At 48.6% G+C, this 26,885-nt stretch overlaps 1 protein-coding gene across 1 annotated transcript; it reads right to left on the bottom strand.

The window, feature by feature from the left end:
• Positions 1-26,885, bottom strand: LOC140192974 (uncharacterized). The gene is made up of 5 exons (XM_072250439.1): positions 26,542-26,885; positions 24,323-24,535; positions 7,462-7,627; positions 4,013-4,656; positions 1-2,580 (listed from the first exon to the last, which is right to left on the bottom strand). Exons 1-5 carry the CDS (start codon positions 26,854-26,856, stop codon positions 2,341-2,343), a joined length of 1,578 nt encoding a protein of 525 aa, XP_072106540.1. The 5' UTR covers positions 26,857-26,885; the 3' UTR covers positions 1-2,340.

The following is a 26,885-nucleotide window of genomic DNA, read 5'->3' as shown; positions in this document are numbered from 1 at the left end:
TTTAAGGACTCTTTCATCTTGTTATTTATTGATATTTATTTATATCTGCATTTGCACAGTTTGTTGTTCATTGTTTACAATTACTGTTCTATTGATTTGCTAAGTATGCCGCAAAAAAAGAATCTCAGGGTTGTACAGGGTGACACGTATGGACTCTGATAATAAATTTTACTTTGAACATTCAGGTATCGACATAGCATATGCTCACAATGCTCGGCAGAACCAACACAGGACACAACAAACAACAAAACAACAGTAGGTAAAAAAAATAGGGCACAGAGCCTCTTGGTCCCAGAACACATGCTACACGGTCAGGAAAGCTCACCAACACCTCTACTTTCTGAGGAGGACGAAGGGAGCTGGACTATGCACATCCATACTCCCATCACTCTACAGGTGCATAGTGGAGCGCATCCAAACAAACTGTGTCATTGCATGCTATGGAAGCTGCACTGTGGTGGACAGGAAGATGCTACACCGGGTTGTTTAAACTGCCCAATGCATCACTGGCACCAGCCTACCCGTCAAAAAGGACATATATACAGAAAGGCACTGGTAAATGGCCATTAGCATCATGAAGGATCCCACCCACCCTGTTCATGGACTGTTTGACACACTCCCATCAGGGTGGAGGCTACATAACAACTGTGCCAGGACCACCAGATTCAAAAACCGTTACTTTCCCTAAGCAGTAAGGCTGATCAACACCTCCACCCACTAACCACCCGTCCATACCCCCAATCACCACTACTTTATCATTTCCTGTCAGTCACCATATGTACAGACACTCCTGTGCCTAGCGTCGCTTTATGGACATAAAATCAATCTATGTATATTAGATATTTTATTTATTTATTGTGTTTTTTATTATTATTGTATTCTTTATCTGATTGTGTTTTTTTTGTGCTGTATCAGATCTGGAGTAACAATTATTTGTTCTCCTTTACACTTGTGCACTGGAAATGACATTAAACAATCTTGGATCCTGAATCTGAATCTTTGGAGTTGAGTGTGAATTCCTTCTCTGAGAGTTTGGTGCATCACTGGAATCCCCTGCCTGGCTGGGACCTTGACCCTTGTTCACGATTTTAACTCCAGACAGATAAGCATCGATAGGAATGGAATGGATGGACATGAAGTCAGGACAGAAAAGGGGGCTCTGAGGTACAAAAGCAGCCGTGGTCTTGCTGAACAATGGGGAAGGAACGGGTCCGGCAACATCTGCAAGGGAGGTGGACAGTCAAGGTCAGGGCCAACACCTTCCACCTGGAATGAAAGGGCAGTGGGGAGGTGCGCAGGCCAGAAGGTGTGGCAGAGCAGGAGGGCAGAGATTAGCTGAGGCTGGCAAGTGATAGGTAGGTGGCGGGTTTTTCATTCTGAATGGTGTATTGAACGACATATTTAATGTCAAGAAAGCCATGCGCTGGTTGCCTGCTGCAATTCTCATGTGTATCTTCATGAATAACCTTTACTTTTGAAAAAGAATGTCTGCAAGAAGCCAGACGCCACATTGCAGGGATCACTTGTACAAGATTTACAGTATGCTTTCAATGCAATAAAACACTTAGGGGCAAACAGGACACACTAGAGGTGACGTTAGGCCCTCCCAATGGCACACAGTGGCTGTGGTGCACATCATCTCTGCCTGGCTTGTTGTGGGCTACCTCTACAGCACCTCCTGAATGGGCTCACTCGAGAAAAGGCAGGACTACTTGGCAGAAGGGAACATTGGCAAGGAGGGAACTGATGCAAACTCGCATGTGCAAAGGTACCCTGCAACGTCCCCGAGTGCTTCCCTACAACGCCTCTGGATGGAGGCAAAAGGCAAGAGCCAGTAGCTGGGGGTGTGGATTGGGGTTTAAGTAGAATGGTGAGGGAGTGGAGACTGCTGTTCAAGATGGTAGGAAATCAGTGGTGGGGGAGATGGGGTGAGGGGTTAAATAGGATGGTGAGAACTGGGGCGGGGGTGATGCTCTCTGCGATGGTGGGATATCAGTGGTGAGGGAGATAGGGGACCATTGCCTAAAGCAGCGGAGGGAGCAGGGTATGTTGGGGGATGTCTGGGACACTGATAGCCCAGGCTTAAATGAGGATGGGGAGAGGTTTAGGGAGAAACCACTTCATTATATTGGGCGAGGGTTCAGAGGTGGAAGCCAATAGCTTGGCCTCATCTGACTCCTGTCTACTTCACACTCCCACAGAATTTTTGTTACCCCCCCCCCTCCATCTTACTTCTACCTTCCTGAATACCAGCTCACCACAGCACCCCGGGGTGTGAGAGTGGGGTGGGGATCCTGGGTGAGGGCCTAGGCCTGCCCACCCCACCCTGCACACTGGGGCCTAGCTGGAGTTGGCCCTCTTCTGGGACACCCCCCTCAGCAGGGGGGTGAAGACAGAGGGCCGGCGGTCCCCAGGCGGGGGGCTGAGCCCCCGCTTGGCACCGGGGCCCAGGCTGGGAGGGAGGGCTGCCCGCTGCTCGTCCATCCGCCGCTCCTGAAGCCGCTGCAGCAGGTCGAAGAACTCGCGTGGGCTGCGGTCCGGTGGCTGGCTTCGCTGGTCCTCGATCCGGGCTCTGGCTGACTGTGGGGGGTGGGGGAGACAGGCAGGGTGTTACTGTGGTTGGGCTCACGATCTGAACCCCAGGAACCGAAATCCTGGCATGTGGGATCCCGTTACCACACACCACCCCGACCCATATCTCCATACGCCGGTAGGTCTCGGGACATTTCATTCCTCTGGACATTGCCCCCAGTCACTGAGGGATCTAGTGTTGTGTCTATCTCCCTACACCCAACTCCGTCCCCTGCCTGTCCCAAGATAGAGAGTCCATAGCCCTCTGCTCCTAGTTACTGAAAAGTCTAGGGTTGGGTCATACACCCCTCCAACCTCCTATCAATTATGAGACGGCTCATACCTCTAAACCTCAGCTTCTGGATAACGAAAAGTTTAGAATTAACTCTATACCACCCCATTCCCTCTCCTGCTAGTCCTGGGGCAGGTAGTACCTCTGGACATGTCCCTGGTCACTGAGAGATTCCAGTGTGTGTCTATTTCCCACCTCTCGCCTACCCCCATCTCCAGTCAGACGTGGGACAGTTGTACCTCCAAGCCTCCTGCCCCTGGTTACTGAGTGGTCTAGGGTTGGGTCGTTTCCTAACCCCACTCCGTCTCCCATGAGTCCCAGCACAATTTGAATCTCTGGCCCCACCTAACCAGGCCTATCCCCACCCCAACTCACCCCAGTCTTTTCTGGCCGGAAGCCCAAGATATCCTGCCCCTTGTTACTGAAGAGGCTGAGGGTGCGTCTTTCCTCCCCTCCCACTCCCTCTCCTGTTGGTCCTCAGACAACATACCCTCAGACCCCTGTGTCTGGGTTCTGAGGGCCTATCTTCCCTCTGGACACCCTTCCCTCCTGTCAGTCCTGGGAATGTTCACCTCTCCGAGCCCTGCCCTTGGTTATTGAGGTCTCTAGGGTTTTTGGGTCGATCACCCACCACCCCCCCCCAACACTCTCCTACCCCTCAGATCCTGGGTGGGTTCAAGTCCCTGAGACCTATCCCAGGGTACTGCCTTCACAGATCTCCCCCCACTGTCCTCCCCTCTTCGACTCCTGACTGCCCCACACCCCCCACCACACCAACCAAAAACAGTTTTGCCACTCCCAGGGAGAGTGGCCCCACCCAGGGAGTGTTCCCCCAACCCAAGGAGGTTTGGCCCCACCCGAGGTAGTGTCCCCCTGCCCTTCCGTTTTGGATCCCAAGAGGGGCTGCGACTGGTGAACACATCTGCCATCTTACTGGTGTCGCCTAAGGGTTTCACCCTTCAAACAACCCCACCCCCCCATCACTGAGGGGGTGGTAACTGGGTCTATGAACCCCCTGAGATATGACTTGACACCCAACACCCAATGCAGCCGGGGTCAGTGCAGGTGGACGAATCCTCTGGGCTCCACCCCAATCACCAAGATCCTCCCCCCTCACCCGTACTCCATCCACTCAGCGTCTCTCCATACCTGGTGCTTCAGTATGGTGTTATACAGCTCCTCATCCGGGTCCTTCCCACCTCCAGTCCACTTTCTCGGTGCAGAGTTCTGCTCTTTCCTTGCTGGGGCTGTCCCCAGTTCTGCTGGAGCCTCACCTCCTTCTGCTGGTTCTGCTGGGGCTTCCCCTTTCTCTGTTTGCACCTGTCCTGCTGGGACCTCCACATCCTCTGCTCGGGACTCCTCTTTCTCTCCTGGAGTGTTCCCATCCTCGACTGGAACTTCTTCCTCTTTTGGTATCATCTCTTGGTTTGCTGGGATTTCCTCTTTCTCTGATGGAACCTGCTCACTCTCTACTGGGGATTCCTTTCTCTCTACTGGAACTTTACCCTCCTTTGCTGGGGTCACCTTCTGTACAGGTTCCATGCCTTCCTCTTTCAGGGAACGAGGTCTGTCTGAGGTAAACAGGGTTGTCTCTTGCCGCCCGTCTACCTGGGCTCCCTCTGTCCCCACTAGATCCAGGTATTCCATGTATTCCTCGCAGATCTTTGGACCCACGTCCCCGGCGGACGACTCCTCAAAGTCGGCCTGCTGGTCATCGAGGCGACGGCTCTGGGACCGGGCAATCAGGTTGAAGAACTCTTCGGCTTGGAGGTTGGACATGGAGCGGAAGAAATCTGTTCAAAAGAACAAGGGTCAGAACTCTGTACACACACACACACACACACACACACACACACACACACACACACACACACACACACACACCTGCATATCTCTGAACGTACACAGTCCTATGTATGCACACATGCATGCACACTCTCTACGTAAGTACACATGAACACACACACACACACAAATGTAATTACACTGTACACACCTCTGTATTGTTACAAATAACTCTGTATACAGACACACAGAGATGACAATATTGTGAAAATTGGAAGTGTGCAAATCGTAGCTGGGCAAAAGTAATTAACGTGCAGGATGCAGCATGGTAAAAACACAGTGCTACAACAGGATAAATGCAGTTTATAATGTGAAACAGAGTGAAGTTTCCTTCACACTGTCCCATCACACTCTCCCGAAACAGAGGGAAGCTCACCACATTGGGTACCATCATACGCTCATCATAAGGGTTAGTCACAGAGTGAAGCTCTCTACACCCTGTCCCATCACACACTCCCAGAGTCAGACACAGTGAAGCTCTCTACACCCTGTCCCATCACACACTCCCAGAGTCAGACACAGTGTGAAGCTTTCTACACCCTGTCCCATCACACACTCCCAGAGTCAGACACAGTGAAGCTCTCTACACCCTGTCCCATCACACACTCCCAGAGTCAGACACAGTGTGAAGCTTTCTACACCCTGTCCCATCACACACTCCCAGAGTCAGACACAGTGAAGCTCTCTACACCCTGTCCCATCACACACTTCCAGAGTCAGACACAGTGAAGCTTTCTACACCCTGTCCCATCACAGTCTCCCAGAACAGAGGGAAGCTCACCACATTGGGTACCATCATACTCTCGTCATAAGGGTTAGTCACAGAGTGAAGCTCTCTACACCCTTTCCCATCACAAACTCCCAGAGCCAGACACAGTGAAGCTCTCTACACACTGTCCCATCACACACTCCCAGAGTCAGACACAGAGTGAAGCTCTCTACACCCTGTCCCATCACACACTCTCAGAGTCAGACACAGTGAAGCTTTCTACACCTTGTCCCATCACAGTCTCCCAGAACAGAGGGAAGCTCACCACATTGGGTACCATCATACTCTCGTCATAAGGGTCAGTCACAGAGTGAAGCTCTCTACACACTGTCCCATCACACACTCCCAGAGTCAGACACAGTGTGAAGCTCTCTACACCCTGTCCCATCACACACTCCCAGAGTCAGACACAGAGTGAAGCTCTCTACACCCTGTCCCATCACACACTCTCAGAGTCAGACACAGTGAAGCTTTCTACATTCTGTCCCATCACACACTTCCAGAGTCAGACACAGAGTGAAACTCTCTACACCCTGTCCCATCACACACTCCCAGAGCCAGACACAGTGAAGCTCTCTACACACTGTCCCATCACACACTCTCAGAGTCAGACACAGTGAAGCTTTCTACACCCTTTCCCATCACACACTCCCAGAGTCAGGCACAGAGTGAAGCTTTCTACACCCTGTCCCATCACACACTCCCAGAGTCAGACACAGTGAAGCTTTCTACACCCTGTCCCATCACACACTCCCAGAGTCAGGCACAGAGTGAAGCTTTCTACACCCTGTCCTATCACACACTCCCAGACTCAGACACAGAGTGAAGCTTTCTACACCCTGTCCCATCACACACTCCCAGAGTCAGACACAGAGTGAAGCTTTCTACACCCTGTCCCATCACACACTCCCAGAGTCAGGCACAGTGTGAAGCTTTCTACACCCTGTCATATCACACACTCCCAGAGTCAGACACAGTGAAGCTCTCTACACCCTGTCCCATCACACACTCCCAGAGTCAGACACAATGAAGCTCTCTACACCCTGTCCCATCACACACTCCCAGAGTCAGACACAGTGAAGCTTTCTACACCCTGTCCCATCACAGTCTCCCAGAACAGAGGGAAGCTCACCACATTGGGTACCATCATACTCTCGTCATAAGGGTTAGTCACAGAGTGAAGCTCTCTACACCCTGTCCCATCACACACTCCCAGAGCCAGACACAGTGAAGCTCTCTACACACTGTCCCATCACACACTCCCAGAGCCAGACACAGTGAAGCTCCCTACACCCTGTCCCATCACACACTCCCAGAGTCAGACACAGAGTGAAGCTCTCTACACCCTGTCCCATCACACACTCCCAGAGTCAGACACAGTGAAGCTTTCTGCACCCTGTCCCATCACACACTCCCAGAGTCAGACACAGAGTGAAGCTCTCTACACCCTGTCCCATCACACACTCTCAGAGTCAGGCACAGTGAAGCTTTCTACATTCTGTCCCATCACACACTTCCAGAGTCAGACACAGTGAATCTTTCTACACCCTGTCCCATCAGACACTCCCAGAGTCAGGCACAGTGAAGCTTTCTACACCCTGTCCCATCACACACTCTCAGAGTCAGACACAGTGAAGCTTTCTACACCCTGTCCCATCACACACTCCCAGAGTCAGACACAGTGAAGCTTTCTACACCCTTTCCCATCACACAGTCCCAGAGTCAGACACAGTGAAGCTCTCTACACCCTGTCCCATCACACACTCCCCGGGTTAGAGAGAGAGTGAATCTCCTTCCACTCTACCCCATCACACCCTCCCAGGACAGGGGCTGACCACAGCTGAGCTGCACAGTCCTTATAGGGAGCACTGGGGTCAGCATGTTTTACAGAGGTGGTCTCACCCCATCAGCTGCCAGTATGAGAACCCGGGAATAGTGCCAGACCAGGTTGGTGGGTTTGGGGGGGTGGTCTTTGCTCCCTTACATTGCATCCTATCCAGCGGCGATGTGGGGAGTGAGTGGCAGCCACGCCGATCCCGGATCTCTTTGCGGATGGAGTACCGCTGATCGTTGAATTGCCGGCTCTGAACCTCGTACACCAGGTCGAAGAGCACCTCGCGCTCCCCGCTGTCCGGGGTCACATAGGTGGCCTGCAGGGGGAGAGAGAGGGCAGGTACATCTTTGAGTAACCCTCAAGCTCAGTCGGATCCCGCGGGATCAATTGGACGATCGACCTCCACGGGAGAGAAAAACAGTCAACCTCTCAGGCTGAAGACCTTTTGTTAGACTGTATTTTAAATCTCTCTTCTCCGCGCCCCCACTCCAAACATCTGGCAGAGATACCAAAGTGTGAAGCATGAACAGGCAGGCTCAAGGCCAATTTCTGACCCACTGTTGTTAAGGTTACGCACAGACTGCTTGTAGAATCAGGTGGATTCTTAGATCATAAGATATAGCAGCAGAGTCAGGCCATTTGGCCCATCGATCTGCCATTTCTTCATGGCTGATCCATTTTCCATCAGCCCCAATCTCTGCCTTCCCTCATCTTTTATGCCCTGACCAAAGAAGAATCTATCACCCTCTGCCTTAAATAAACATAAAGACTTGGCCTCCACAGCTTCCTGTGGCAAAGAATTCCATAGCTTCACCACTCTCTGGCTAAAGAAATACCTTCTCATCTCCTTTCTAAAAGGATGACACTCTATTTTGAGGCCTCTGGACTCCCAACTCTGGAAACATCCTTTTCACGTCCATTCTATCAAGGTCTTTCACCATTCAATAGGTTTCAATGAGGTCACCCCTCATTCCTCTAAATTCCAGTGAATACAGGTCAGGGCCATCAAACGCTCAATCCCGGAATTACTTTCATGAACCTCTTTTAAACCCTCTCCAGTTTCATCACATCCTTTCTAAGATATAGGGCCCAAAACTGCTCACAATACTCCAAGTGAGGCCTCACCAGTGCTTTACAAAGTCTCAACATTACATCCTTGCTTTAATATTCTAGTCCTCTTGAAATGAATGCTAACATTGCATTTGCCTTCCTCACCACAGACTCAACCTGAAAACTAACCTTTAGGGAATCCTGCACGAGGACTCCCACATCCCTTTGCTTCTCAGTCTTTCGGATTTTCTCTCCATCTAGAAAATAGTCTGCTCTTTCATTTCTTCTACCAAAATGCATGGCCATACACTTCCTGACACCGTATTCCATCTGCCAGTTCTTTGCCCATTCTCCTAATCCGTCTAAGTCCTCCTGTAGCCTCCCTATTTCCTCAAAACACCTATCTTCTTATCGTCCGCAAACTTTGCAACAAAGCCATTAATTCCATCTCCAAATCATTGACATTTAACATAAAAAGAATTGGTCCCATCACAGACCCCTGTGGAACACCACTGGTCACCAGTAGCCAAACAGAAGAGGCTCCCTTTTTTCGCACTCTTTCATCTTGCCAATCAGCCACTGCTTTATTCGTGCTGGAATCTGCCCTGTAATACCAGGGGCTCGTTGCTTGTTAAGCAACCTCATGCGTTCCACGTTGACAAAGGCCTTCTGAAAATCCAAGTACACAACATCAACTGATTCTCCTTTGTTTATCCTGCTTGTTATTTCTTCAGAGAATTTCAACAGATTTGTCAGGCAAGATTTTCTCTTGAGGAAACCATACTGACCACGGTCTATTTTATCATGTGCCATTAAGTACCCTGAGACCACATCCTTAACCATCAATTGCAACATCTCCTCAGCCACTGAGGTTAGGCTAACGGGCCTATAGTTTCCTTTCTTCTGCCTCTCTCCCTTCTTGAAGAGCTGAGTGACATTTGCAACTTTCCAGTCTTCCAGAATCCAGTGATTCTTGAAGGATCATTGCTAATGCCCACAAAAGCTCTTCAGCCACCTCTTTCAGAATGCAGGGATGTACACCATCTGGTCCAGGTGACTTATCTAACTTCAGACCTTTCAGTTTTCCAAGAACCTTCTCTCTAGAAATGGTAACTTCACAGACTTCATGCCCCCAGACACCTGGAACCTCCAACATACTGCTAGTCATCTTCCACATTGAGGACTGAAGCAAAATACTTATTCGATGCATCAACCATTTCCTCGTCCCCTATTACTACCTCTCCAGCATGGTTTTCCAGTGGTCTGATATCCACTCTTGCCTCTCTTTTACACGTTATGTATCTGAAGAAACTTTTGGTATCCTCTTTAATATTATTAGCTAGCTTATTTTTGTATTCCATCTTTACCTTCTTAATTACTTTTTTTAGTTGCCCTCTGTTGGTATTTGAAAGCTTCATAATCCCCTAATTTCCCACTAATTTTTGCTCTTTTTTTTGCCCTCTCTTTGGCTTTTTAATGTTGATTTTGACTTCCCTTGTTAGCCATGGTTGTATCATCTTGCCTTTAGGATACTTCTTCCTCTTTGGGATGTATATATCCTGTGCCTTCCGAATTGCTTCCAGAAATTCCAGGTGTTGCTGCTCTGCTGTCATCCCTGCTAGTGTTCTTTTCCAATCAGTTCTGCCCAACTCCTCTCTCATGCCTTTGTAATTTCCTTTACTCCACCATAATACTGATACATCTGATTTTAGCTTCTTCTCCTCAAATTTCAGGATGAATTCCATCATATTATGATCACTTTCTCCTTAGTGTTCTTTTACTTTAAACTCTCTAATCAGTTCAGTTCATTGCACAACACCCAATCCAGAATAGCTGATGTCCTATTGGACTCAAACACGAGCAGCTCCAAAAAGCCATCTCACAGGCATTCTAGAAATTCCCCGCTTCAATCCAGCTCCAACCTGATTTTCCCAATCTACCTGCATATTAAAATCTCCCATGACTATTGTAACACTGTCCTTTTGGCATGCATTTTCTCTCTCCTGTTGCAATTTGTAGACCACGTCCTTACTACTCTTTGGGGGTCTGTATACAACTCCCATCAGGGTCTTTCCTTAGCTCTATCCACAACAGTTCAACACCTTCTGACCATCTGTCACATCTTTCTTTTTTTTAAATCTTTTTATTAATTTTCAAATTCATAAACATAGTAACAGTACTAATACAAAGAGATTGGGATTACATTATTGGTAATTGACATATGCAAGTAAAAACTACAGATAATACAAGTATATTAGACCTCCCAAACTCTTAATATAATTAACCATGATAAAAAGAAAAATGAAAAAATATCAAGAGAAAAAAACCCCAAAGTAAAAAAAAACTAAGCTAAACTGAACCAAAAACTGGACTAAACAAAACAGAACGAGGCTGGGCTAATATATTACGTTTGTACATCGAATACAATCATTAATGTTGTTAACTCCGCTCCTTTATCCAGATATTCTAGGTTAGTAAAAAGGATTCAGAGAAGGTCAAGCTACATCATATGAAAGTGTTGAATAAATGAATAATTTTATTTTATACCAACAGAACCATACCGCCTCCTTTGTCTTCCTTCCTGTCCTTTCGATACAATGTGTATCCTTGTTTGTTAAGGTCCCAGCTATATTGTTCTTTCAGCTATAATTTAGTGATGCCTACAACATTGTACTTGCCAATCCGTTACTGTGCCATAAGTTCAGTGACCTTATTCAGTATACTGTGCACATTGAAATATAACACTTTTCACCCTGTATGCACCTTTTTCGATTTTTTCCAACTTTACTTGCAACTCATCCTGGTGACTGTAATTTTGCCCTGTCATCAGCCTCTCCTTGCTAGGAGTCTCACTACACATTGCCACTGATTGTAAAGCAACTACCTCATCTTCAGCACTTTCACTCTGAATTGAATTGACTTTATTTCGTACATCCTTCACATACATGAGTAAATATCTTTACGTCACGTCTCCGTCTAAATATGCAATCTATAGTAATTGTATCCCCATCCACTTGCCGAATTAGTTTAAACCCACCCGAACAATTCCAGCCAATCTGCCCACAAGGATACTGGACCTCCTCAGGTTCAGGTGTAACCCGTCCCTTTTCTGCAGGTCATACCTTCTCCAGGAGAGATCCCAATGATCCATAAATCTGAACCCTGCTCCCTGCACCAGTTCCTCTGCCATGCATTCATCTGCCAAGTCATCCTATTCTTACCCTCACTGGCACATGGCACAGGCAGCAATCCAGACATTACTACCCTGAAGGTCCTGTTTGTCAGCTTTCTACCTAGTTCCCTAAAATCTCTCTTCAGGATCTTGTCACCTTGTAAACCTATATCATTGATGCAATATGTACCAAGACTTAGACCGTAAGACCATAAGACAAAGGAGCAGAAGTCGGCCATTCGGCCCATTGAGTCTGCTCCACCATTTTATTATGAGCTGATCCATTCTCCCATTTAGTCCCACTCCCCCGCCTTCTCCCCATAACCTTTGATGCCCTGGCTATTCAGATATCTATCAATCTCTGCCTTAAATACATCCAATGACTTGGCCTCCACTGCCGCCCGTGGCAACAAATTCCATAGATTCACCACTCTCTGGCTAAAAAAATTTCTTTGCATTTCTGTTCTGAATGGGCGCCCTTCAATCCTTAAGTCATGCCCTCTCGTACTAGACTCCCCCATCATGGGAAACAACTTTGCCACATCCACTCTGTCCATGCCTTTCAACATTCGAAATGTTTCTATGAGGTCTCCCCTCATTCTTCTAAATTCTAAGGAATACAGTCCAAGAGCGGACAAATGTTCCTCATATGTTAACCCTCTCATTCCCAGACTCATTCTGGTGAATCTTCTCTGTACCCTCTCCAACGTCAGTACATCCTTTCTTAAATAAGGAGACCAAAACTGCCCACAGTACTCCAAGTGAGGTCTCACCAGTGCCTTATACAGCCTCAACATCACATCCCTGCTCCTATACTCTATTCCTCTAGAAATGAATGCCAACATTGTATTCGCCTTCTTCACCACTGACTCAACCTGGAGGTTAACCTTAAGGGTATCCTGTACGAGGACTCCCAAGTCCCGTTGCATCTCAGAACTTTGAATTCTCTCCCCATTTAAATAATAGTCTGCCTGTTCATTTCTTCTGCCAAAGTGCGTAACCATACACTTTCCAACATTGTATTTCATTTGCCACTTCTTTGCCCATTCTTCCAATCTATCCAAGTCTCTCTGCAGACTCTCTGTTTCCTCAGCACTACCGGCCCCTCCACCTATCTTCGTATCATCAGCAAACTTAGCCACAAAGCCATCTATTCCATAATCCAAATCGTTGATGTACAATGTAAAAAGAAGCGGCCCCAACACGGACCCCTGCGGAACACCACTGGTAACCGGCAGCCAACCAGAATAGGATCCCTTTATTCCCACTCTCTGTTTCCTGCCAATCAGCCAACGCTCATCCACGTATGTAACTTTCCCGTAATTCCATGGGCTCTTATCTTGTTAAGTAGCTTCATGTGTGGCACCTTGTCAAAGGCCTTCTGAAAATCCAAATATACAACATCCACTGCATCTCCCTTGTCTAGCCTACTTCTAATTTCCTCAAAAAATTGTAATGTCTCCTGGCCGCTCACCCTCGCCCTTGAGAATGCCAGGGAAACAAACTGAATTATCCCTGATCCTAGCACCAGGGAGGCAACATACCATCCGGATGTCTCTGTCATGCCCACAGAACCTCACATTTGTTCCTCTGACTAAGGAATCTCCTATCCACACTGCAGTCCTCTTCACCCCTCTGCTGTTCTGAGCCACAGCACCAGACAGCGCGAGAGACCTGGACACTGTGGCTCCCCCCCCCCCACCCCCCGCTGTTAGATGATCCTTCTCAACAGTATCTAAATTCGTATACTTATTATTAAGGGAACGGCCACAGGCGTACTCTGCACTGGCTGTGCATCTCCCCTCCTTCTCCTGACAGTCACCCAGCTACCTGTCCCTTACAAGCTAGGGGTGGCTAACTCCCTGTAGCTCCTGTCTATCAGCTCCTCATTCTCCCAAATGAGTTGAAGGTCATCGAGCTGCAGCTCCAGCTCCTTAATATGTTCGCTCAAGAGCTGCGACTCCGCGCACCCGGTGCAGATATGTTTATCTGGACTTCCCACATCCCACACACAGTACAAAACACTGACCCTGGAGCCATTCTCACCAGACCACGCACTAACAGATGTGGAATGAACAAATAAGAACAGAGAGAGAGAGTGAGTAATTTACAAGACAATCTGCCTCACCCAAGCCTGATGAGCCAAAGCCACCCTAAAGACTGGCACACTCAAAGGAATGGCCGTCAAAGAAAGGCTGCCCCTCTTTTTGACATCACAATCTGCCTTGATATGATCATTCACCTCATTGCCTGTCTGTACTGCACTATAGTGTTACACTTTATTCTCCTTTTCGTTATTGCTTTTTTTTTGGTTTTTCCCTTGTACAGCCTCAATGTACTGATGAATGGTATGCAGAACAAAGTACTTTTTACTGTATATGACAATAATAAACTTAGTTTTCCACACTTAGCTTCTCTCCCATATTCCCATTAGAAGACCCTGGATTCTCCGAACTATACTCAGCTGTGGCGAGGTACCTCACATGGGATGGGATGTGAGTGGAAACAGTGGGGAGCACTCAGAGGAACTCACAGGGGGTCACAGAGAGAACGTGTAAGCTCCACACAGACAGCATACACTGTGGGGAGGGGGGTCCCTGACATGTCACCTGTAGAGGAAAGTTCTAATGGTGGTAATGGTGGGGGGAGGGGGCCCTGACATGTCACCTGTAGAGGAAAGTTCTAATGGTGGGGGGGGGGGGGGGTCCCTGACATGTCACCTGTAGAGGAAAGTTCTAATGGTGGGGTTGGGGGGGGGGGTCCCTGACATGTCACCTGTAGAGGAAAGTTCTAATGGTGGGGGGGGGGGGGTCCCTGACATGTCACCTGTAGAGGAAAGTTCTAATGGTGGGGTTGGGGGGGGGGGTCCCTGACATGTCACCTGTAGAGGAAAGTTGTAATGGTAGGGGGTGGGAGGGGAGCAGAGAGGAGGTTGCACCAAGGGATGTCTTGGTGCTCGTTGGTCCGAACTGGAGAGGAGATGTCCTGCCAGATGGTTTGGATCACTTTGCTCAGGGACGGCTGCAGTGGGGAATAAACCTCTTTACAGATGGTGGATTTGCTGAAGAGGGGGTGGAGACAGATGCAAGTGTAACTCTCTGCCCTACCTGCCGTCCCCAGGGACAGACATCAAGTGCCGCTGGAAGATCATCAACCCTTCAGTCTGCTCGAGACGCGTTGGTCTCCTAGCACAACGAGATGTCCATAAGGGAACACTGCCGACTGGCACGCTCCGGGCTGCGGGGGTACCCGCTGAGGGACGTACTGAAACCTGGTGCAGCTAGAATTAATGCTTTGGGGGAAGGGCCGCTGCCTGGGCTCCTTCCACTGCCGCACACAAAGGGGCTGAGTTACGTGGGAAGACCCTCGAACAGAAAATGGACATTGCGTCAGGGAGCTACGTGAGGGGCGATGGTGCTATGTTTGCTTTTTATTGGTTTTATTCAGAGATCGAGCACAGTACCCACCCAATTACACACATGATCAATTAACCAACTAACCCGTATATCTGCGGAATGTAGAAGGAAACCCGCACAGTCAATGGGTGAACATACAAACCCCTCACAAACACTGGGGGGACTGATGCTGTAAATGTTTTACGCTAACCAATACGCTACCATGCTGCCAAATGGGTGTTGTGTTTTTGTTTCTGCTTTCTCTTACCCTACCGAAGGCACCAGGCACGAACGTTAAGGTTAATGCTTTGGACTGTTTGTTCCTTTGTATGTAGTTCTTATCATGAACAGCAGCAGAGGCTAGACTCGAACCTGGGACTCTGAGCTGGGAGGCAGCATCCTTACCTGCTGCTGCCCTGTGCTGCCCAGGGGCGTCTGTGTTCTGGACATTGCTTGTCATGTGAAGAGCACTTGATGGCTCTGGGCCTGTATTCGCTGGAATTCAGAAGAATGAGGGGCGTCCTCATGAAAACCTATCGAACAGTGAAAGGCTTTGATAGAGTGGATGCCGAGGGGATGTTTCCAATGGTGGGAGAGTCTAAGACCAGAGGACGCAGCCTCAGAATAGAAGAGAGTCTTTTAGAATGGAGAGGAGGAGGAATTTCTTCAGCTAGAGCAAGGTGATTCTGTGGAATTTGTTGCCACAGGCAGCTGCGGAGGCCAAGTGTTTATGTATATTCAAGGCAGAGGTCGATAGATTCCTGATTAGTCAGGGCATGAAGAGATATGGAGATCGGAGTTGAGAGGGAAAATGGATCAGCCATGATGAAATGGTGGAGCAGACTCGATGGGCCAGATGGCCTAATTCAGCTCTTATGGTCTTGGAAAGGGGGCACAGGTCCCAGAGAGGGGCAGGAGAGCTGTACAGGGGGCCGGGGTTAGATGGGAGAAAATGTGATCCTCACCCTTGGAGGCTGATAAGAGATTTCCTAACAGGGAGTAAGACTGTGTCCGGTTTAGATGAGATAGACTGGGGGAGAGTGGCCCAGAAGGGCTCTCGGGAAACCCAGACACGGCAAAGCATTGTGAACCCCAGGTCCCTGAAGGAGTGTGCTGAGCATCTGTGTGGAGTTTTCCAGCACATTTTCGATCTGAGTCTCAGCCCGGAAAGGGTCCGATTGTGTGGAAAACATCATGTGTGGTCCCACTACCCAAGAAGGGCCAACTGAAAGTCCTGAATGACTACCATGCAGTGGGACCAACCTCACACATCATGAAGACTCCAGAGAGCCTGGTCCTGGCTCACATCCGACCCCAGGTGAGATCAGACCTTGATCCCCTGCAGTTTGCCTACCAGGAACACACTGGAGTCGATGATGCTGTCAGCTACCTGCTGAACAGAGCCTACTCCCATTTGGATAAGCAGGGCAGCTCTGTGATGGTCATGTTTTTATTTCTCAAGTGCCTTCAATACCTTACAGCCCTCATTGCTGGGGGAAAAGCTCCATTTCACGCAGGTTGCCTCTTCCATTGTATCCTGGATAATGGGCTACCTGACTGGCAGACTATGGTATGTTGGGCTTCAGTGCTGTGTGTCAGACACGGCTGTAAGCAGCACTGTGACCCTACAGAGGACTGTACTGGCTCCCTTCCTGTTTGCCCTGTATACCTCAGACTTTAGGTACAACACTGAGTCATGTCATCTGCAGAAATTCTCTGATAACTCGGGAATATAAAGGGAGGATGGGAGGATGAAAACAGGGCCATGGTGGAGGACTTTGCGTATAACGCAAGCTGAATCATCTGCAGCTCAACATCAGTAAGACGAAGGAGATGGTGATGGACTTTAGGAAGAGAAAGCCTGCACTGCTCCCTGTTACTATTGATGGTGAGGACGTGGATGTGGTGAGGACCTACAAGTACCTGGGGATGCACCTGGATGACAGACTTGAGTGGAGCACCAACACAGAGGCTGTGTACAAGAAGGGCCAGAGTCGCCTCCACTTCCTGAGGAGACTGAGGTCCTTTGAAGTATGCAGGCCTCTCCATCACATGTTCTACCTGTCTGTTGTCACCAGTACAATCTGCTATGCGGTGGTGTGCTGGGGCAATGGCATCAACACGGGTGATGTCAAAAGGCTCAATAAGCTGATTAGAAAGACTAGCTCTGTGACAGGAGTCAAACTGGACACGCTGGAGGCTGTGGTAGAACAAAGGACCCCACAGAAAATCCTGGCAACACTGGATAATGTTTCACATCCTCTGCACTCCACCTTGGCTGAACAGAGGAGTACTTTTTGTAATAGATTAAGACAACTGTGCTGCTGCAAGGAGCGCTATATGAGGTCATTCTTACCATAGAAACCATAGAAAAACTACAGCACAGAAACAGGCCTTTTGGCCCTTCTTGGCTGTGCCGAACTATTTTCTGCCTAGTCCCACTGACCTGCACACGGACCATATCCCTCCATACACCTCCCATCCATGTATCTGTCCAATTTATTCTTAAATGTTAAAAAAGAACCCGCATTTACCACCTCATCTGGCAGCTCATTCCACACTCACACCACTCTCTGGTTGAAGAAGCCCCCCGCTAATGTTCCCTTTAAACTTTTCCCCCCTCACCCTTAACCCATGTCCTCTGGTTTTTTTCTCCCCTTGCCTCAGTGGAAAAAGCCTGCTTGCATTCACTCTATCTATATCCATCATAATTTTATATACCTCTATCAAATCTCCCCTCATTCTTCTACGCTCCAGGGAATAAAGTCCTAACCTATTCAACCTTTCTCTGTAACTGAGTTTCTCAAGTCCTAGCAACATCCTTGTAAACCTTCTCTGCACTCTTTCAACCTTATTTATATCCTTCCTGTAATTTGGTGACCTAAACTGAACACGATACTCCAGATTCAACCTCACCAATGCCTTATACAACCTCATCATAACATTCCAGCTCTTATACTCAATACTTTGATTAATAAAGGCCAATGTACCAAAAGCTCTCTTTACGACCCTATCTACCTGTGACACCACTTTTAGGGAATTTTGTATCTGTATTCCCAGATCCCTCTGTTCTACTGCACTCCTCAGTGCCTTACCATTTACCCTGTATGTTCTACCTTGGTTTGTCCTTCCAAAGTGCAATACCTCACACTTGTCTGTATTAAACTCCATCTGCCATTTTACAGTCCATTTTTCCAGCTGGTCCAAGTCCCTCTGCAGGCTCTGAAAACCCTCCTCATTGTCCACTACACCTCCAATCTTTGTATCATCAGCAAATTTGCTGATCCAATTTACCATATTATCATCCAGATCATTGCTATAGATGACAAATAACAATGGACCCAGCACTGATCCCTGTGGCACACCACTAGTCACAGGCCTCCACTCTGAGAAGCAATTCTCTACTACCACTCTTTGGCTTCTTCCACTGAGCCAATGTCTAATCCAATTTACCACCTCTCCATGTATACCTAGAGATTGAATTTTCCTAACTAACCTCCCATGCGGGACCTTGTCAAAGGCCTTACTGAAGTCCATGTAGACAACATCCACTGCCTTCCCTTCATCGACTTTCCTGGTAACCTCCTCGAAAAACTCCAATAGATTGGTCAAACATGACCTACCACGCACAAAGCCATGTTGACTCTCCCTAATAAGTCCCTGTTTATCCAAATGCTTGTAGATTCTGTCTCTTAGTACTCCCTCCAATAACTTACCCACTGCCAACGTCAAACTTACCGGCCTATAATTTCCCGGATTACTTTTCGATCCGTTTTTAAGCAACAGAACAACATGAGCCACTCTCCAATCCTCCGGCACCTCACCCATAGACACCGTCATTTTAAATATAACTGCCAGGGCCCCTGCAATTTCAACACTAGCCTCGGCCATTAAGCTCTATAATGAGCCAACCTATAGCTGGGGAAGTGATGACCCTCCCTCCTGTCAGACTGTTTGAGGTAACTTATTTTTTATTCGTTCTTACTTCTCTTCTAATATTTGTATACTTGTATATCTGTGCACTTGTATTTCTACTGTGACACTGTAATTTCCTTTGGGATCAGTAAACTAACTATCTAGCTACCTATCTATTAGAAATCTGTGTTCAAATTTTTTGGAATAAGAACCAGAGAGGAAGAAATAACCAGCTGGAGAAGAAGTCCCAAAGTGGCCAGCAGGGGGCAAGAATGAGTCAGTCAGGACTTGGAAGGAAGCTGAAAACGGGTACATCCCTTGCTGCTATTGGTAGTAGCTGCAGGGGGCATTGCCTCAACCTTCAACATCCATCATGAAAGTTCACAACTATCCGATCATGCCACCTTCTCACAGCTGTCACTGGGCACTGAGGTACAGAAGCCTGAAGTCCCATCACCACCAGGTTCAAGAACAGCCATTCACCCATTCAGTTCTGCACAGGAGGAGTGCAGTAGTGATAGGGGATTCCACAGTTAGAGGAGCAGACAGAAAATTCTGTGGACATGATAGAAATATTTGGATGGTATATTGTCTATGTGCCAGGGTCAGGGATGTCTCAGAAAGGTTGAATAGCCGTAAATCGTGCTAGATATTGGTACAAATAACATAGGTAGGAAAAGGGATGAGGTCCTGAAGTGGTAATGTAGCAAGTTACATAGAAAGCCAAAAAGCAGGAGCTCAAGGAAAGTAAGCTCTATATTGCTGCCTGTGCCACGTACCAGTGAGATTAAGAATAGGATGATTTGGCAGATGAATGTGTGGCTGAGGAATTCATGCAGGGCACAGGGTTTCAGATTTCTGGATCATTGGGAATTCTTCTGGAGAAAGTACGACCTGTGCACAAAGTACGGGTTATTCCTCGGGGGCAGGTTTACTGGAGATGTTGGGGATGGTTTAAACTACAAACGTTTGTAATTTGGCAGGGGCATGGGAACCAGAGTTGTAGGACCTGAAGGTGGGACAGTTGGTATACAAGCAGAGGCAGCGTGTAGTGAGACTGAGGAAGGATAGGCAGATGATAGGGTAAAATTGCAGTCAGTGAGATGAGTTTAAGTGTAATATGGGGCAAAATCAAAAAGCCTGATAAATCCTGACTGAAGGTATTACATAGTATTTGAATGCACATAGTACACAGAATAAGGCAGATGATCTTGTAGCGCATTTAGAGATTTGCAGGTATGAGGATATGGGCATCAATGAGTAATAGCTGTAAGAAAATCATAGTTGGGATACACATTATGTCGAAAGGACGGGCAGGTAGGTAGAGGGGGTGAAGTGGCTCTGTCGGTAAAAATTGAAATCAAATCCTGAGAAAGAGGTGGCATAGGATTGGAAGATGTCGTATCGTTGTGGGTACAGCTAAGAAATTACAAGGGTAAAAAGACCCTGATGGGAATTACATACAGGCCTCCAAACAGCTGTCAGTATGTGGGGTGTAAGTTAGAACAGGAGATAGGAAAGGCATGTAAAAAGGGGAATGTTATGATAGTGAGGGGGGATTTCAATATGCAGGTGCATTGGGAAAATCAGATTGGTTCTGAATCGCATGACAGGGAATTTGTAGAATGCTTACAAAATGGGTTTTTTGAGCAGCTTGTGGTCGATCACATTAGGACAAAGGCAATTGTGGATTGGATATTGTGTAATGAAGCAGATTTGACTAGGGAACTTAAAATAAAGGAACCCTGAGGAGGCAATAATCATACAATGATATAATTCACCCTGCAAGTTGAAAAGGAGAAGCTAAAATCAGATGTATCAGTATGACAGTGGAATAAAGGGAATTACAGAGGCACGAGAGAGGGGCTGGCCAAAGTCGATTGCAAGGGACGTTGTCAGGGATGATGGCAGAACAGCGATGACAGGAGTTTTTGGGAGCAATCTGGAAGATGCAGGATAGATTCACCCCAAAGATGAAGAAGTAGTCTAAAGGGAAGATGACACAACCATGGCTGACTAGGGAAGTGAAAGGCAGCATTAAAGCAAAGGAGCAAAATAATACAGCAAAAATTAGTGGGAACTTAGAGGATTGGTAAGCTTTTAAAAACCAACAGAAGGCAATGAAAAATCAATAAGGAGAGAGAAGAAATATGAAGGTAAGCTGGCCAATAATATCAAAGAGGATACCAAAAGTTTTTCAGATATGTAAAGAGTAAAATAGAGGTGACAGTGGATATTGGACGCTGGGAAATAATGCTGGAGAGGGAGTAATGGGGGGACAAGGAAATAACAAATGAGATTAATAAGTATTTGTCATCAGTCTTCACTGTGGAAGACAGCAGCAGTATGCCAGAAATTCAAGGGGTGCCAGGGAGGTAGAAGTGGGTGTAGTTGCTATTACTAAGGGGAAGGTGCTTGGGAAGCGGAAAGGTCTGAAGTCACAGAGACCAGATGGACAACACCCCAATTCTGAAAGAGGTAGGTGAAGAGATTGAGGAGGCATTAGCAGTCAGCTTTAAAGAATCATTAGATTCTAGAATGGTTCCAGAGGACTGGAAAATTGCAAATGTTACTTAAGTCTTTAAGGAAGGAGGGAGGCAAAAGAAATTAAGTTATAGGCCAGTTAGCCTGACTTCAGTCATTGGGAAAATATTGGAGTCCATTATTAAGAATGAGGTTTCGGAGTACTTAGAGGCACATGATAAAATATGGCAAAGTCAGTATGGTTTCCCTAAGGGAAATCTTACCTGACATCCTGTTGTCAGGTAAGAGGAACTGTGGACAAGGGAAGCATTGCATGCGCCTGTGCTGAGGCGATTGTACAGAACCAGACTGCTGCTGTTGCACTGAGCTCTGCCTGCTCCAGATATGGTTTAATCCAGAATGAGTTACATTAGTGATTGCTTCCAAACCAGGACCAAGTGATTGGGGTCAGACACACACCTCCTGACCTTTCACTGCCCCCAGTTTACACCGGAGTTTGAGGGTCCAGGACCAGACCCTCAGCAAGCACGCCCCAAGGAGTAAGGGAGTAGGGAGGGGCGATGGACGGGATCACAGATAGTGGGGCAGGTTTCTTGTGTCTGGTGAGGAGGCAGAATTTAAAGGGGTTGATCTGAGGAGTTCTGGCCTACCAGAGTCTACCCACTCACCTGCAGAGTGGTAATGGCTAGGACAAAGCATCTGATGACTGGTCTTTGAAATGAAGCATTCATTGTTGCTTGTTTTCTCTCCATGGTAGTTGCCTGACCTTCTGAGCATTCTCAGAATTCTGTTTTTATTCCACATTTCTAACATTTGTGTTTTTTAAAGCATTTGGGCAATCTTGTCAGTCCCATTTCCCTACACACTTCTGTGTAACCCATTCTCTCCCCCTCTCTCTTCCTCAATCTCTCTCAATGTCTCTTTCTCCCTCCTTTTTAACTCTCTCTCTCTCTCTCAACGTCTCTTTCCCTCAACATCTTTCTTCCAATGTCTCTCTCCCTGAATGTCGCTCTCTCTATCCCTCTCTCTTTCAACCTCTCTCTCAATGTCTCTTCCCCATCTGTCTCTCACAATGACTCTCTCTCTCTGTCTCTCCCTTCCTCTCTCCCTCAAAATCTTTCTCCATGCCCCTTTTTCTCTCTCTCGCCCTCTCTCACATTCCTTCTCAATGTCTCTCTTTCCTTCTCTCTCTCCATCTCTCACTCATTTTCTCCCCATCTTTCTCCCTCACTCTCTCTTAAACTCCCCCTCTCTCAATGTTGCCCTCCCCTCTCTTTCTCGCTCTCTCCCTCCCTCAATGTCTCTCTCCTTCTCTCTCACTTTCTCAATGATTCTCTCCCTCTTTCTCAATCTCTCTCTCCCTCTCTCAATGTGTGTCTCTCCCTCCCTCAATCACTCTGTCTCCCTCTCATTCCATGTTTCTCTTCCCTCTTCCTCTCTCAATACCTCTCTCTCTTTCATGCTCATTCTCAATCTCTGTCTATCTGTTCCTCTCCCTCTCATACACTTTCTCAATGTCTCTCTCTCCCTTCCTCCCTCTCTTTCATTTTCTCGATGTCTCTCCCTCTCTCTTAACATCTCTTTCTCCCTCTCATCACTCTCTCTCTCTCTCTCAATGACTCTCTCCTCTCTCTCCCCCACCCCCTCAACCTCTCTATCTCAATCTTCTCTCTCACATCCCTGTTGACTCTCCTACCATTCACCTACATCAGGGGCAACTTAGAGTTGCCAATTAACCTGCAGACCTGGGAGGTGGGAGGGTATCGCAGCACACAGGGGGAATCCACATGGTCACAGGGAGAAGGTGCAAACTCCACACACACAGACAGTGCACAAAGTTGGGATCAGACCCGGGACCCTGATGTTTTAAAGCAGCAACTTTATCACCCTGTTGTCTAGTTGAGAACTAGACTCATTTCCTGCAGTGAAGATAATAAACCTAATTCGGACAGATTTCACAACATGTGTCAGTTACAGTAATAAACAACAAAGCCTGGATGTGGCTTGGTCCATCACAGACAAAGCCCTCCCCGCACTGAAAACACCCACAAGGAGTGCTGCCACAAGAAAGCAGCATCCATCATCAGAGAGACCTCCCACCACCATCCAGACCATCCTCTCTTTTCACTGCTGCCGTTAGAAAGGAGGTGCAGGAGCGTTAGGTCCCATACCATCAAGTCCAGGAGCAGTTATTACCCTACGACCATCAGGCTCCTGAACAAGCGTGGATAATTTCACTCACCTCAACTCTGAACTGATTCCACAACCGTCCTACAGGCTCACTTTCAAGAGCTCCATAACTCATGCTCTCAGTAAACTACACACTCAATATTTTATGATTAGCTTCTTCCCCTCTGCCACTGGATTTCTGAACAGACTGCGAACCCATGAACATTTCCTCCCTAGTTTTTATCGCGATTTATCGTATGTTTATTTCGAGGTAAAGTGCAAAACAGGCTCTTCCAGCCCAACGAGTGGAAGCACCCACCAACCCACCTATCTAACCCCAGCCTAATCACAGGACAATTTACCAATTAACCTGCTAGCCGTGTATTTTTGGAATGTGGGAGGAAACCGGAGCACTCGGAGGAAACCCACACACTCAGGGGAAGATGGCACCAGAATTGAACTCCAAACTCCAACATCCCCAGCAGTAACAGTGTGGCACTAACCGCCATCCCACCAGGGCCCCCACACCCACATCTTCTGTCCTCCATGGTACTGCTGCCACAGAACAAAAAATTTCACGACCTATGTCAGTGACAGTAATCCTGATTCTGAATCTGAAACAAAGGTTTTTCACTGTATCTTGGTGCATTTTAAACCAGCGTCTATTTAGCCAGGCAAGTGCAGTGTGCACTGGCAATGGACTTCCACTCACAGTGAGTGCACTGCCCTGTCCCAGTGTGGGCGGGGGCAGGAAGCCAGGATGACCCCTGCCCCCACAGTAAACCCGTAGCCCTGCCTGCCGCTGGGAGAAGCCGGCGGCGCCTACCGTGTGTCCGTGATTGGTAAACGTGAGAAGCGGCTCCAGGCTGAGGTGCCGAACACCCTGCAGGCGGCAGCTTCCCCTTGCCGCAACGCCGATCCCGTCCTCGCCCCTGTCTGGGCTTCTGCTCGGCTGGCATGGCTGCACGGGGTCAGGAGGTGCCGATGGGCGGGGGTCCCCCGCGCCCTCCTCCTCCTCCGCCTCCTCGCTCTCCCCGGTCTGTGGTGAGGAAGATTCGCGGGTTACCTCTGGACACTGTTACAGGAATCCCTGACACCAGGATACCCCGGATGCACAAGAAAACCTCTGAACACAGGATCCTTCCAACCACAGAGACCAAACAGATTGATGTATCTGTCCCATTTCCCCTGGAGAGGCCCTCAACGCACTGGGAGACAACAGATTCACTTGGAGACCCCTTATTCACCAGGACAACCCAGACTCACCAGGACATCCCTGACACTTGAAGGGCCCTACTCACTCGGGAGACTTCAGACACTAGGTGAGCCCAACCCAAAGAGAACCACTCCACCCAACTCAGACTCGCTGGGAGACCCTCAGCCGCGGGACCCCAGACTTACTGGTAGACCGCTACTGATGCAGTGGGAGGGCCCAGCTCAGTGGGAAGCTTCCAACATGGGATTCTCTGTCCCTGCGGTCCACCCAACCACGAGATACCTGCCTCCCAACTAATCGGAAGACCCCTGAGTCACTGAGAGACCCCCAACTCTAGAATCTTCCCACCCCTGATGACCCCCTGCCTATGAGTTGAGAGTGAAAGGGCAAAAGTTTAGGGGTAACATGAGGGGGAACTTCTTTACTCAGAGTGGTGTCTGTGTGGAACGAGCTTCCAGCAGAAGTGGTTGAGGCAGGTTCGATGTTGTCATTTAAAGTTAAATTGGACAGCTATATGGACAGGAAAGGAATGGAGGGTTACGGGCTGAGTGCAGGTCGGTGGGACTAGGTGAGAGTAAGAGTTTGGCATGGACTAGAAGGGCCGAGATGGCCTGTTTCCGTGCTGTAATTGTTATATGGTTATACACTTTCTCAGAATCCCTCCGACCCCAAGGTCCTTCCTGCCCTGAGATCCACCACCCCCTCCCCTTCCCTGAGGATCAACATCCACTCAGCACCCTCCTCCCCCACTGGGACCCTGTTCTGTCCCAGCCACAGTCTGTCACCCAGTGCTGGGTGAGTGGCGTTGGCTGACGATCGGGCGACCTTTAGCCTTGGCAGGGCATCAGCTGGGGACTCCCCCCATCAACGTGACCCCAGAGAGCGACCAACACCAGCCCCCGCCTGAGAAGGTTAAAGCTTCACAGTTCACACAAAACCAGGTCACCCGTGGGTGTCAGAACCCGTTAGCCGAACCTCTTGCCGCACATTGCTTACCCAGAAGGTGTCATGGGTGGGGAGGGGAAGGAGTAGGTTAGTCAGCTGTAGTGCACGCCACTAAGCCCTGTCCCTGTCATATCTGTGCGAAGGAGTCCCCCAAGGTCAGTGAGGTGAAGCCCATAGGTTTGGGCTTGATGGTGGTAACAATGACCTGCCTGGGTAAGAGGTGGTGTCTGGGCAGAAAGCTGGGCAAACTGGGCAAGTCTGGTGGTAAGTCCCCACCAGACGGAAAGCCCAAAGTATGGACATCGTCTTGAGAACTTCACGCGTTTACCTTTCCTTATACCTCCCAACCAAGTATTTCCTGGCTTGGCAGGTCGGGGGACTGACCTAGGGGCGTTGGAAGTCCTGTCCAGGCATGCCTCAGTGGGTCATTAAGGACAGAGGCCACACCCAGCTTAATGCTAGACTTGCTATATAGATGCAGGTCACTGGGGGCCAATTCATTGCAGAGCAGTGCAGCCCAGCTCCTGATTTTCAGCCTCCCACCACTGAAGTCTGGTCTCTATCCTCTCCCATTGACTTTAACCCCATCCTTAGGCTGAGGCTGTTTGGCCCATCAAGATCTTCTGTCCAACAATGTGTGGGTGACCTTTTTCCTCAGAGTGCCTCTCCTCATTGCCACACCAGCCCCGCCCCCCCCACCACCACCATCCCTTGGTTGCCCTAACATACACAAAACTTTACCTTGAACGTGGTCGCATGGTTAGGGTACAATAGCAGTTTGCCACCTCTTCATTGGTCTTTCTGGATGTGTTTAGAGAGAGTGGGTGGAGGGAAGGAAGCTGCAATGAGGAGCAGGGGGAAAGGCGGTGGAGGAGAATACTCACCAGGCCGCTGTCTGCGCTCGTATCCAGCTCCAAAGTCTCGGAAACAGGTGAAGTCTGGTTGGGCACGTCCTCACCCGGAGTTTCGCCACCCGCTGATGCCGGGGTGGACGTCCCTCCGGGAGGGAGATTGGGCGGATCCAGGACCTCCAGGTAGGTGGAGACTTGGGACCCCTCCTCCGCTGCGCTGCCTTCTGCGATGGGTTCCGATATACCCACTCCTCCGTCTCCCCCGGGTGTCGAGGCAGGCCCCGCGGGATCTGGCCGGGGAAGGTCAGCCGCCGTGAGCAGGTTTCCTGGGTCCGGCGACCCTTCCATCTCCGTTACTGCTGCCGTTGTCTGCTCCT

This window comes from Mobula birostris, unplaced genomic scaffold (genome assembly GCF_030028105.1).
Source record: "Mobula birostris isolate sMobBir1 unplaced genomic scaffold, sMobBir1.hap1 scaffold_3220, whole genome shotgun sequence".
Lineage (NCBI taxonomy): Eukaryota > Metazoa > Chordata > Chondrichthyes > Myliobatiformes > Myliobatidae > Mobula > Mobula birostris.
This window is presented reverse-complemented; position numbering and strand designations above follow the sequence as displayed.